We start from the raw sequence: 13,950 nt of genomic DNA, 5'->3' as shown, positions 1-13,950 counted from the left end.
TGAAGTTTGTGTCCAAGCTTGTGGAAAAAGCGGTATGTGTCCAGCTTACAGACTATATTACATCTAATGGTCTTTCGGAAACGTTTCAATCCGCATACAAGTCATTTCACTCCACTGAAACGGCTCTACTGAGGGTTCAAAATGACATTCTTTGCGCTTTAGATCGTAATGAGTCGGTCATACTGGTACTTTTGGATCTGTCGGCGGCGTTTGATACGGTGGACCATACTCTTCTTGTGACAAGGCTGTCTACTTGTTTTGGTTTTCAAGGAACTGTGCTTAAGAGGCTGAAATCATACCTGTGTTCACGTAGGCTGTTTGTTAAAGTTGGGAATAGTCATTCTTCACAACGTGCATTGAAGTGTGGTGTCCCTCAGGGATCAGTTCTGGGCCCTTTGTTGTATTTGTTATACACATCACCTATTGCGGACATAATAAATGATCATGGACTATCATACCATCTATATGCTGACGACACCCAATTATATATTACCTTTTAAATCTACCAGCTTGAATGACATCCAACAAGTGAAGTTGAGAGTGGAATGCTGTGTGAGGGACATTGATGAATGGATGATAAGAAACTATCTTAAACTAAACCAGGCCAAAACGGACCTTGTAGTCATCAGTTCCAGATTCCATCCCATGACTGACATCGGTCACATTACTGTTGGTTCTGAGTGCATTGCACCTAGTGACTCTGTTCGTAATTTAGGGGTTCAGTTTGATAGCATATTTAGTTTTGAGGAGCACATTAAGAACATTTGTAAATCATCATTCTATCATTTGAGAAATATTGCTAAAATCCGCAAGTACTTAAGCTAAGATACATGTAAAATCTTAGTCCATTCATTTATTAGTTTGAAACTTGATCACTGTAATTCCTTATTACATGGCCTTCCTAAGTATCTGTTAGCTAGACTACAGGCAGTTCAGAATGCTGCAGCTCGTGTTGTCACATTGACACCGAGGCATGTTCATATAACTCCTATTTTAATTAATCTTCATTGGTTACCAGTTGAGTTTAGAATAACTTTTAAAGTCCTTTTATTGGTATACAAGGCCCTTCATGGCCTTGCACCTTCTTATATTTCTGACCTTTTGAATTTTAAAACATACTCTAGGTCATTGCGTTCTTCATGTAAAGAATATTTAGTGGTTCCAAGAAGCAGATTGAAAACATATGGAGACAGAGCTTTCTCTATTGCAGGACCTAAATTGTGGAACGATTTACCTCTAGAGATTAGGAAATGTGCTTCAGTGGCAACTTTTAAGCAATCCCTTAAAACTTTTTTATTTAAGTTAGCATATAGGTTATGAGATTCCTTTTGTTTTGAGATGTTTTTGATTTATATAGTAGATAACTTAGGCTACCGTATTTATTCGCCTATAAGCCGATCTCGGCTATAAGCCGAGACCCTAAACTTTTTCATGTCAGCAGCTGTTGCATTGAAATAAAAAATAAACACAAAACATTCGGCTATAAGCCGAGACCTAATAATTGTAAAGTACTCCACGCGTGTCGTTAACTGAGATGAATTAACATAAACCGAAAACAAAAGGAGCTTCCCTCTCGGGAAACATGCAACCAAAAAGTAGGTTATGAATAAACATATTCATTAAGTCCAATTTACTCAGTTGTTATTGGTCGTTTAATTGAAAGTAACAACAAATCACAGATAAGTTGAATTTAATGTAAATAAATAGAACCATACGTGACATAACAAAACATTCACCTGAGTTCAGAATCCTGTCTCAAACAATCGCTCTCTTTCAAAGTTATCGTAATCGATCATCATGCCGAAAGTTCGTCGTTCTTCATACAACTTAGCGTTCAAACTAAAAGTCGTTGCTGAAGCAGAGGCCGTCGAGAACAACTCCGAGATCGCTAGAGATTACGGAATCAGTGAATCGATGACCAACAATGATTTACATGTACCTACCTTTCGTGATCTCGGAAATTTGTGTTTGTTGATAATCGCTCGGCTTATAGTCGAATAAACATTGAATTTCGAATCTTGTTAAGCACCCGTAAATTTTTTTTTGGCGAAAATACTCGGCTATAAGCCGAACCCCCTACCTTGGCGAGAATTTACCTGTTCTCTGTTTAATTTGTTGGAAAAATCGCTCGGCTTATAGGCGAATATATACGGTATATTTGAATTATATTGTATATTGTAGATATTTTATATTTTATATTTTTTATATTTTATTTTGTAATTAGGTAGCGCTTTGGACAATTATTGGATTTTAGCGCTATATAAATAAAATTATTATTATTATTATTATTATTATTAAGAAACTGCGGCATGCAAGTGACTGATTCGATTCTCAGAATTATTCTAGTTTCAGTTGCGCCGAGCGTTATGTAAGCTTAATTCAACCCGCTACATCTATTCTTTTATAAGATTTTGATCACGTAACGAATATCGCAATTTTTACTTACCACAAACTTTCAAAGTCGTAGGTTTACAGATGGCCACTCGACCCTTGTTTGTACCAGTCAATATGTCAACTGTTGTCCCTTCTTTTAACTCCACGGCGCCAACGACTTTCTTTTCTTTTACAACACTCACGCTATTCTCGTTTTCCCATTGAACCACAATAAAAGCTATCTTTAGAGATGTTATATTAAGCAAAACAGTTGAGAAAAGCGATCAACCGATGAAAAGTACATTCAAAGATGAGCGCCAAATGGAGTCTTCTTTGTTTCCGATCACGGAAATGATCACGTGGATCTTTTAGGACTTGTCATTAGCTAGCAAAGTGAATCTGCTGGCTTGCCGATTGCAGTGTCAGGAGAAGCGTCCCACTTTATTCTGACTTCTCCGACCGGTTCTCTGCTTCTCGAAGATGGATAGCTTGGTGATATAAATAAAGATGTGAGCTCACTCTATGTAGAAATAATCGACAAGAATCGATCATATTACAAATGCACGATTTGTAGCCAAAAGTTGTCGCGGAAACAAAGACTCGAAACTCACTTGAGTTGTGTGAAAAGCGATCAACCGTTGAAAAGTACATTCAAAGATGAGCGCCAAATGGAGTCTTCTTTGTTTCCGATCACGGGAATAATCACGTGGATCTCTTAGGACTTGTCATTAGCTAGCAAAGTGAATCTGCTGGCTTGCCGATTGCAGTGTCAGGAGAAGCGCCCCACTTTATTCTGACTTCTCCGACCGGTTCTCTGCTTCTCGAAGATGGATAGCTTGGTGATATAAATAAAGATGTGAGCTCACTCTATGTAGAAATAATCGACAAGAATCGATCATATTACAAATGCACAATTTGTAGCCGAAAGTTGTCGCGGAAACAAAGACTCGAAACTCACTTGAGTTGTGTTAATGGCAAAGGTGAGAAATAACACAAGCCAATCACAGTTTTGAATGCGACTACAAATCGTCTTTTACCCTCATATTTATAAAAGAAGGATACCACATTCGGAAGTATAAGAGATACATAGATGATCCCAGTGTACCAGTACCTAAATCTACAAAGCTTGACCGTAGCAAGCGTTCAGCAACACGTTCCAACACCGCCATCTCGATTCCTCAGTCAGTCGTTTCCACTGAACTTAAAGCAGTATTGACAACAGGGTAGAGTGCGTCTTACAAAGGAGAAACATTTGTACAAGAGACAGAAGTAGCTATATGCGATCACAGAGGTGCGTTGGAACTCTGGTCCACAAATAGTTATGCACTGCCCGAAGTATAAAACAATTTTGTTGATAGCTGACAGACAGAGAAGAACAACAAGTAAACTTAAGAGCTGTTATTATTGAAGTGTGACTAGCACTATACATTTTTATATAAAGGACGACTTGTAATTTGCACCAAAAATAAAAAGATGTAATGTTTTTTGGGAGATTCAGTGATTGGGACATTTAAGAAATTAAGTTATGAAAGGAAACTTGGTTGGTACTCCTCACTACTAACAAGTCTTGTTGAGAAATATTTTCAGATCAGAGTTTCAAATAAAGCAAATTGAAGACGTCATATAAAAGGTGTTTTTCCTCAAAGGGAACATTGACTACCTCTGTCTTGTCTGCATGCAAAGTGTGTGGATGATCCACAAGTATCGGAACTCTTACAAAAATGATTTGTAAGAATAACAACAGCAAAACAAATTACAGCAATTAGTCATGAAAATAGAGCAAAAAACTGAAAAAAAAAGCAGCAACAACAATCATGAAAAAAGAAAGATTAATTAGGTGTTGAATTTGTTTGTCTAAGGCATGAAATTTCTACTAAAAGTATTGTCAACAAAAAGTCTCTGACAACGTTTGAGGCAACTGAGCTTGACTGTTCCAAGGTTTTCTAACAAAGGCAACCAGTAATGTAGGTTAGGGAAGTAAGATAACAATGTAATTATTGTTAATTATTGTGGAAGTTGGCAATTTCCATTTAACACAACTGACAGCTGGTTCATGAGAAAATCCATATTAATGTAAAGATTTACTAAAACTTAGTTTGAGTAATAAATTTCATGATCTTTAAGTTATAAACATGTACATGTAGGTATATCTCTTGGTAAGTTTTGTATAGCATACCTTTTATTGAGCCAAAGTTTTAAGCCTCTGAAATAACTCTTTTTCTTAAAACCTTCACATTCAAGGTATTGAGAATTTCTTAGAATTTATGTGGACCTCAGGGTATTAAAATTGCCTCAAATTCAATTCCCAGAAATTCCCAAGAGTTCCACACTTCTTAAATTATAGGTAGTTTGTAATGCTGAGAATTCCTAGGAATTCCTAGGAATTCCTAGGGATTCCAAGTCCTCAAAAAACTGGAGTTTTCCTTTCCCAGAAATTCCCAGTAATTCCAAGCTTTTTAAATCAGAGTTAATTTGCATAGTTGGAAATTTTTGAGAATTCCTAGGAATTCCTAGGAATTCCCAGAAATTCCCAGAAAACTGGGAATTCAGTTTGCAAGGGTCATTTGCACAATTGGGAATTTTTGAGAATTCCTAGGAATTCCTAGGAATTCCCAGAAAACTGGGAATTCAGTTCGCAAGGGAAGCTCATGGTCAGGAATAGGATTCCTTACAAAGAACGTTTGAATAAGACTGGTTTGATGTCACTATCTTCTAGACGTATCTATCTAGACTTAATTTTTTTATTCAAATGTCTGCATAGTTATTATGATCTTGACATATCTAAGTACCTGCAGTTTTATGATTCTGAGCATGAACCCTATAATTTAAGGAACACTGAACTAACCTTTAAAACTAACGATGCAAGAACAAATTTATTTAGGTCTTCTTTTTTTCCCAGAGTTGCTTGTCTTTGGAATAATTTACCTATATCTATTAGGAGAAGGGAATCACCATCAATGTTAAAAAATGACCTAAGATGCTACTGTTTTGCTATTGATAGCAGTGATTTAAAGTGATTGTTACTTAATTTTAGTTAGCACTTAGTTTTAACATGTAGCATTTTACCATACTTGTTTTATGATATTGCCTGTAATTATGTATACTTTACTTTTGTCCTCTATTTCATATATATAGTTTCTGGTGGCCTTTATCTTTAGGGAAGTTCATTCCTGTTGTTAGGTCTTCCATCAGCTATTAATTATATGTTTGTATGTACATATATTTATTTGCTGTAAATTGATTAAAGTTAAAGTTTGTATATTCTATGGTAATGGATGCAGAGATATACTGCTGTATTCTGGAGGCAACCCTTCTACCATTCATCAACCAGACGCTACCAGACCACAGATTTATGAAGGATAATGATCCCAAACATACGCCAAGACGAGTGAGGGCCTTCTTCAAGGAGAATGATATAAACTGGTGGCGTACCACCCCACAGAGTCCGGATTTAAATCCCATCAAGAACTTATGGCACAAACTGAAATTTTACTTAGAATTGAAAGCAGATCCGCAAAACACACAAGAACTGGTTGACGGAATAAAGGTGTTTTGAGCTAAGAGGATAACAGAAGAGAAATGCACCAAGTTATCTACCATGTCCTCATGAAAGTCGTCCCAGCAGTAGTGGAGGCAAAAGGAACAGCAACGTAATTTTAAAGATTGATTTGACAACTCAAAACAAAACAGCTCCTTAAGTAGCCACAAATTTCACAAAAATCATTGACCAATAAAAAATTAACAGTTGTAATTAAAACAACTAAAACTGCAACTAAATGCCTTTTTTACACTAAGAAAACCAATAATCTTGATATCTTATGAATGAAACAGTCTTTGCATGACCCACACCGTGAAAGTTGCCTTTTATGCACCCTATTATTTTACACTTACAAAAACTTATGATTGTTGATAAATTTAACAAACAGACATGACCCGCTCTCTTAAACAATAAACAATAGGCGACTCATGCATAGGTCATAACATCAATACGTTTACTTTTTTGCATGCATGAGACCAAAACTGAGACAAAAACTTTGTTCTAGTTGAACCTCGCTCTTCCAATGGCATCGATATTCCTTGTTTCCTTGCTTATTCTTTGCATGTGCCACAAAAGCTAAAGCATGTGTGCATATTTCATTAAACCCAAAACAAGAATTCTAGCAAAGAGGCATGACCGTTGAAGCTATCGCAAAGAGTAACCGCTGGTCTAAAGGCCCACACTTCCTCTGGCAGAACGAAGAAAACTGGCCGAAGGGTCCTGCTGCCCTGGATGACGATGAACGAGAAGAAGAGCCATGTGCCTCAGAAGAAAGGAGAGTCACCTTTATCAGCTTGGCATGCCCTACTAAACGGGATATCGACAAAGTGTTTGAGTGTTTCTCCTCGTGGTTCAAGGTGAAGAAGTTTGTCCCCTGGATGCTTCGATTGAGAGCTAATTTACGTGACGCCGCTGCCAAGAAAAGACAAGGAGAAGCTGTTGAAGATGAAGAAGAGAACGTTGCTATCGAGAAGAAATTCAAGCCGTTAGAAGTTGAAGAGTTAAAAGCTGCTGAGAAAGCTATAATCAAATTTGTCCAAGGTGCCAGTTTCTACAAAGAACTGCTATCTTTGAAGACAGCACATAAACAAGTTAAGAAATCAAGTAGCATTGTCAAGCTAGATCCAGTTTTGATTGAAGGAATTATGTACGTTGGAGGTCGGCTACACAACTCACCCTTGACGCAAGAGCCTAAACATCCAGCTCTGCTTCCTAAAGATCATCATGTCTCATCATGCGCTATTACCACCTGATCAGTGGCCACTCCGGTCTCGAGCACACGCTATCCTTGGTCAGAAAGAAGTACTGGATAGATCGCCGCATCCTGAACTCCTGCTTCGATTGCAGAAGAAGGCAAGAGCCAGTAGGTCAGCAAAAGATGGCCTCCCTACCCGAAGATAGAGTTAACCCATCAGAACCTCTTTTCAGCTACGTAGGGGTCGACTGTTTCGGTCTGCTGGATGTTTGTCGCTGTAGAAGTACTGTGAAGAGGTACGGCGTGATATTCACTTGTTTGTCAAGTTGAACCATTCACATCGAAGCAGTGCACAGCCTGGATATGGATTCCTTCATTGAAGCTCTCAGACGGTTTATTGCAAGAAGAGGCCAACTGCTGCTAATGAGATCTGACAATAGCGGCAATTTTGTCAAGGCCGAGCGGGAACTACGGGTGGCAGTACGCGACTGGAACCAAGACAAAATCCATGACTTCCTTCTGGCTAAGAACATCAAGTGGTTATTTAACCCTCCCGCAGGCTCTCATCATGGAGGTGTATGGGAGTGCTGCATCCGTACTGTGCGGAAGGTGATGAAGGCCCTCATGAAGGAACAGCCTCTGAATGACGAAGTTCTGCTAACAATGATGTGTGAAGTGGAAGCAATAATCAATGGTTGGCCTATTACTAAAGTGTCAGATGATCCCAAGGATCCCGAGCCCCTTACACCTAATCACCTGTTGCTACTTCGATCAGGACCTACTCTGCCCCCAGGTCAGTTTGGCAAGGAAGACAGCTACTCTCGCCGCAGATGGAAGCAAGTCCAGTACCTCGTGGACATCTTTTGGAGGCGATGGATACGGGAGTATCTCCCAACCCTACAAGAAAGAAAGAAATGGGGTAACATAGACAGAAATTTTGCCGTTGACGATGTCGTGCTAGTGCTGGATGAAAGTGTTCCCCGCAGCTCCTGGCCTCTGGGTCGAATCATCGAAGTCTACCAAAACAAGCGAGACGGAATGGTCTGAAGCGCAAAGGTCAAGACAAGACATCCATCCTTGTGAGACCAATCGACAAGATTGTGCTGTAGGAAGCTGCATGAACTGCTTCTAGTACTTTCCTACTGCAAGTACTGCTAAAGACTTTACTGGGCTAGCCAGTAACAAGTTTAGTAACATTTATCTCGTTAGTGCTATAGTAGTTTGTTTCAAACTTTAGTGTTTCTTTTTGTTAAAGGCTACAGGTTTACCTGGCCCCTTTAAAGGGGCCGGAATGTTAGTTTTGAAACATTCTAATTTTATATCCTTTTATTTTATCATTTATGATTAACTCGATTGATTACGTAAAGTTGTAGTGTTAACATTTGATCACGTTTTCCAGTAGCCGTAGCTATTATATTACAAGTGTACTTATCAGGTTACGAGTTTCTTGCGAAAGTCACATGCTATCGTTGTACAATGAGTTTACATCTTCGTTATTTAAGAGCAAGCTATCTCGCTATTGTCGCTATCATTGGGTTATATGCTATCAAGCTAGGAGCTAAACCAAGGTAAGTTTTTTTTACTTGTTATAATTGTCGCATGATTTCGTTACTCTGTTTACATCGGTTTCTTTAGATAAAGGCTTAGTTGATTTCATTGTTGTTATGCGAAATCGATATATGGTACAATGTAAGTTACATAGGTTTATTTTTAATTTCCTTATAGTTCGTACCACATCACATCAAATTGTATCACGCTATTGTTGTGCTTTAAAGCCATCGCCACGTATCTTCACTACCGTCGATTATTGTAAGAATAAATTTGTAAGTTGGTTGGAAAACTTTGTTATACGTCTGTTGTTTGTGCATTCATTTTATGCTCCTGGTCACTCGCTATCCTGTAACTCCACTAAAGTCACAACATCCACCTTTTTACATTACTGAATATTTACTATTATAAGAGAGGGTATTTGTAATGACTGAGACATTTCAGTGAGTCATTTATGACATGTACCGCTGGTAACATGTTTTGCAGTCACAATAAGAGAGCACATGGTCTGTTTTGAAGTTTTAGCTTTCGCTATGATTGTTGTACAAGATTTCTTTTTGTATTAGCGGAACAAGGCACGAAAAAACTTGTAAGTATTGATCGGTTTATATTTAGCTTTCCTTTCGTTTGTCATTCAGTTGTTATTTTGCTTTATTCAGCAGATTTATACATTTAATTTCAGTGAATTGTTGTTCATGTAATAAAAGAAGTTTGCAGTTCAGCGCATCTCAAGTTACCTTGTTGCTGCCTTCCAGTAACGAACATTGGGTTCCTACAGTATTAAGAGACAGAGATACAAGATGGTTTTCTTTCCTTTTCCTTTCTTCTTTGTTTGTGTATTTTCATGTAACCTATTTTGTAGACTAACCTTTCTTCTCACTGACCAGGGCCTTGAAGGCAATCGAGATATGACGCTTCCTTCATCTGAACCACCAGACGACACTTGGACAATATCATCTAAGTCTTCTCAAAGCACTAATGAGCAAGTTAGTATCTGGGTTGATGAAATTGAAGACCAGCAACAGAAGAGGAAGTCTCTCAATGAAGCTGTGAGTAGCATAGCAAGTGGTCAGTACAGCCCATTGTTGTCCATGCTCAACGCCTCCTGGGATGACATCTCAAACACCCAACAGCAATACTACCTAAGAAAGGCAAGTGAGGCAATCACTACCGCGCTGTCTGTCATCCATCTGGGACAGGAAAATGAGATTTGGAACAGCCTGCATCAAGACTCTCTTCTGGTAGAAAATCAAAGTCTGGAAGACTCTTCGAAACAAAAATATTTTTATAAAAATTCTGCAATTATCAAGGTATTAGTTAAAGCACACGACGAGGCGGAATCGTGGTAGACAAAAAGACATTGTCACTCTTTGCAAACGATTTTAGTCGCGTCAAACTCCAGCAAATGATACCCGGCCTTTCCAAATGGTGCATTGACGAGGCACGACAACACATGATCCGCAGAGGGAAGGGTCAGTCTGTCCTTGAACAGCCCATTTTTTGTAGCAGAATTGATGCAGCAAAAGTTGACCGCTTTCTTGATTTTATTTCACGCCCAGACCTTCTCCAGGATGTGACATTTGGAACTAGAAATCTGAAACTCCACTCTGGCGAGCATATCATCATTCCAGCAGTAATAAGAACGCTGATTCCCTTCTGTATCATTGAGCAGTACGCTGCCTACTGCAAGAAAGAAGCATTCGAGCCCGCTGGCGAACGTTCACTTTTCAGAATACTTGATGTTTGTTCTACTTCAATGCAAAAGTCACTTCAAGGCCTGGACAATTTCACTGCAGCAGGTGCCCAGGCATTTCAAAATCTAGAGGGTGTGGTCCATACACTTGAAGAAAATTGGTCCAGACGAAAATCGGGGGAGGCTAAGATTAAGGCCCTCAAGGAGGCAAAGCGGTATCTGAAAACTGACTTCAAGGTGCACATTAGTCATCAAGAAGACTGCAGCGACCACTGCACTATGCATGCTCTCAGTGATTCCTCCGAGAGTTCCACTGATTTCCAAGGAGAGTGCTACCACAATCACGTATACCACTGCAAAAGGTGTGAGGCTTTGGAAAGCATGACTACAGAGATATTGCAGGAACTAGAGGATTCTGATGCGAGTGAAGAAAAGAAAGCAAGGGTGTTGTTGGATTACAAAGAGAGTGTTCAGAACATTAGCGCTTGGAAGGCACACCTACGTTCTGTAAACCAAGAAGAGGCGGGGCAAGATACTCTTGATAAACTTAACCAAGAAAACTGTTTGATTGTGATGGACTGGGCCATGAAATTTCTACCGCATCATTACCGTGAACATATGAGCGAGTTTTTTGGAAAGTGGGCTAGAAGTTGGCATGTAAGTGCTGTTATAACCAAGTTGTCGACCGCCGAGAAATTCCAAGCTTTGTGCATCTGTTTAACTCGTGTACCCAGAACAGCTTTGCCATAGCATCCATCATCGAGCATCTTCTCAAAATGCTGAAGAAAGAGTACCCTGTGCTCAACCAAGCCTTCCTACGCTCTGATAATGCTGGCTGTTACAAAAATGGAGCACTTCTTCTTAGCCTTCCGGAGATCAGTGTGCGCTCTGGTATAAAAGTCATACGCTACAACTTCTCTGACCCACAAGCTGGCAAAGATATATGTGACCGTAAGACTGCTCCAATGAAGGCTCACATCAAAAGGTGGGTGAACGAGAAACATGATGTTCTAACTGCCGAAGACATGAAGCTGGTCATCGAGTCCCGGAGGTCTGAAAGGATGTCGAGCTGCGGTCGTGGAAGTAGACGTTTCAAAGGATATGGTCAAAGACAACAAAATACCGGGCATCAGTTTGCTAAATAATTTCCAGTTTACTGATGAGAGCGGAATTCACGTATGGCGAGCATATGACATTGGGCCAGGTTGTCTACTGAAATATTGTGACCTTCAGGTAACACCTCAATCAGACACCAACCTGAAGGTAATTGAGCCGTTTGGAGAACTGACAAAAGAGAAAGTCATTGTGGGAGGAAGCTCAAAAACGAGCGCTGACATATATTCCTCTCGAGAACGTGGTTGTGTGCTGACTTTCAGGTCACAACAGGAAGCAGATGCGCACATGGACACTGGAAAACACAAGAATGAACTTGAATCAGAGTCATTATATGACACCATACGCAAGAAATGGGCAACCTGAGTTACAGGAGCTACAGCAGCTGGTAATCACCAGAAGGCTGCGGTCAGTGACATTGACCAAGAGTCACAACGACTGTCCAGTACCAGGAAAGATGGCAAGGTACAAGGATGGGCCCTAAAGAGTGTGAAAAAGCCGTCGAGAATGACCGATAAGTCTAAAGCTTACCTCATGGATATATTTGAGCAGGGAAGCCGGATCGGACACAAGGCCGATCCTGTTCAGATCAGCAAGCAAATGCAATTAGAGAAAGACGGTGTTGGTCCTGTTCCAGCCAGATGAATGGAGGACTCCCCAACAGATCAGCCAGCTATTCTCCCGCCTGGCGGCAGCACAGAAACAAGTGGACAAAGAGGATATCACTGCCGAAGAGTTGGAGGTTTCGCTGGCCTCTCTACGAAACGAAGTAATGCAGCAAGTGGCTTCCCCTCAGCATCCAGTTGTTGTAGGCACTAGAAACATATGCCATCTTGTCCATCACAAGAAGCTGGGTTCATTAAAGATTGTGGATCTCCAATCAATCTGTGACCATTTGAACATTGAACCTTCTGGCAGCCTAAGGCAGAAGAAAAGCTTCACCGCTTGCATAGAAAACTATGTAATGCCTGCCAATGTTTTCATGACTGAATTATTCTAAGTGGCTGGTTCCCTAGTTGTTTTAACATGAACTAGGGAACCGGCCATTTTTAAGGTTACTGTATACCTTCAGGTCGGCGATCTTTAATTAAAAAAAATAGTGAAAAAGACTGTGAAGATTGGCGGAGACATGGCAGTTTTATGTTTTAGCCTTACGTAAAAGTTTCTCTTTTGATTGGCAATCAAAGCGCTGTTTTCTCTTATAAATTTTTTTGACTTTAAAGGGACACTAAGAACTAAACGTCAAAGGGAATTTGTTCGTTTGCCCACACATTTGGACAGTAGCAAGTTTAACACACAAACAACAAAAGCCTGTCTGCGAATTTTTAATCTTGAAATAACTTTTTTTCTCTGGGTGCAATTCTTGTACGATCACTCCACAATCTATAGATACTATTTTGAAAATGTTCTGTACCTTTTTACTGTAATTGACTACGTAAAATGAAGACGCGCGTTTTTAGCGCTTTGGGTCCGGAAACCGAGGAACAAAGTAAATTAGTGAAAGACAAAATTCGCTTTGACTTGTAGCTTTGAAAAGGTGATTTGGACGCTCGCATTTAGAGGTCGTGAAAAATTCGACAATTCATTTTTTCGCAAGTTCTTGGTACGGTTTGATATGAGGTTAGGTATCTACGATTTAAACCAGACGCACTACATCGCTTGGGCGCGAGACTCCTCTAAGGTATACGGTAACCATAAGTTTTGGAGAAACAAAATATTTTATTAAGTTTATTAGGCTTTTCCGATTCAGAATGAAGTCTGCCTAAGTTCTCTCAAACCTTCCTCGCTTTAACACTTATAGATATAGTAAATATTTCTGCAGGGAATTTGTAAATTTGTAAATTACTACTTTGCTAGTGGTGTTGCACCAACAAATGCACCTTGCGTGACATCACGAAATATGAAACCTTGTTATCTTGCAACGTAAACGTCATCAATATCCTCTCCATTCTTGATCATTTCGAATAAGATAGGCAGTCTTTTGAGGGTAAATCACCGTAATTGTTTAAGATAATTCTCTCTATATAAAAATACTAGATTTTACAAAAATTTCGCAAACATTAATGCAGTGCTTTTTTTTCTAGGATTACGTATCTCCAAAACAAAACGGGGAGAGGATATCAATGAAACATTGCCTTTTTCTTCCTTTCAAAGGATTAAGCCTGGCAATTTCCAATTCTGTATTTCCAAGACTACTAGTGCAGGGAAATTATCTGAGCTGAGTTGAGCTTGAACTTTCTTTGGAGAAGAGTACATTTCCTCACGATACATAAGGGCATTTGCTATCAGATGCGATTATTAACCATGCGATGTATGACTATTAAGTCTAAAAACCAGTCAAACACGACTAATAATGAGCTTGTATGCGATTAATAGTCATACTTACCACAATTATCAATTGTGATAAAAGACCCTTTCAGACTATTAATCGGAAGAGGTGCCATTTGCAATTAATAGTCTTACTTTAAATACTTTTAAGCCAAATAATCA

At 39.3% G+C, this 13,950-nt stretch overlaps 1 protein-coding gene across 1 annotated transcript; it reads left to right on the top strand.

Annotated features, from left to right (window-relative positions):
• Nucleotides 1-7,469: 7,469 nt before the first annotated feature.
• On the top strand, nt 7,470-8,153 carry LOC136282505 (uncharacterized). Its single transcript, XM_066170146.1, has one exon. It carries the CDS (start codon nt 7,470-7,472, stop codon nt 8,151-8,153), a length of 684 nt encoding a protein of 227 aa, XP_066026243.1.
• The last annotated feature ends 5,797 nt before the right edge of the window (nt 8,154-13,950 follow it).

The sequence above is a fragment of the Pocillopora verrucosa genome, chromosome 7 (genome assembly GCF_036669915.1).
Source record: "Pocillopora verrucosa isolate sample1 chromosome 7, ASM3666991v2, whole genome shotgun sequence".
Classification (NCBI taxonomy): domain Eukaryota; kingdom Metazoa; phylum Cnidaria; class Anthozoa; order Scleractinia; family Pocilloporidae; genus Pocillopora; species Pocillopora verrucosa.
The sequence above is the reverse complement of the archived record's forward strand: the minus strand, read 5'-3'. Positions and strand labels throughout refer to the sequence as shown.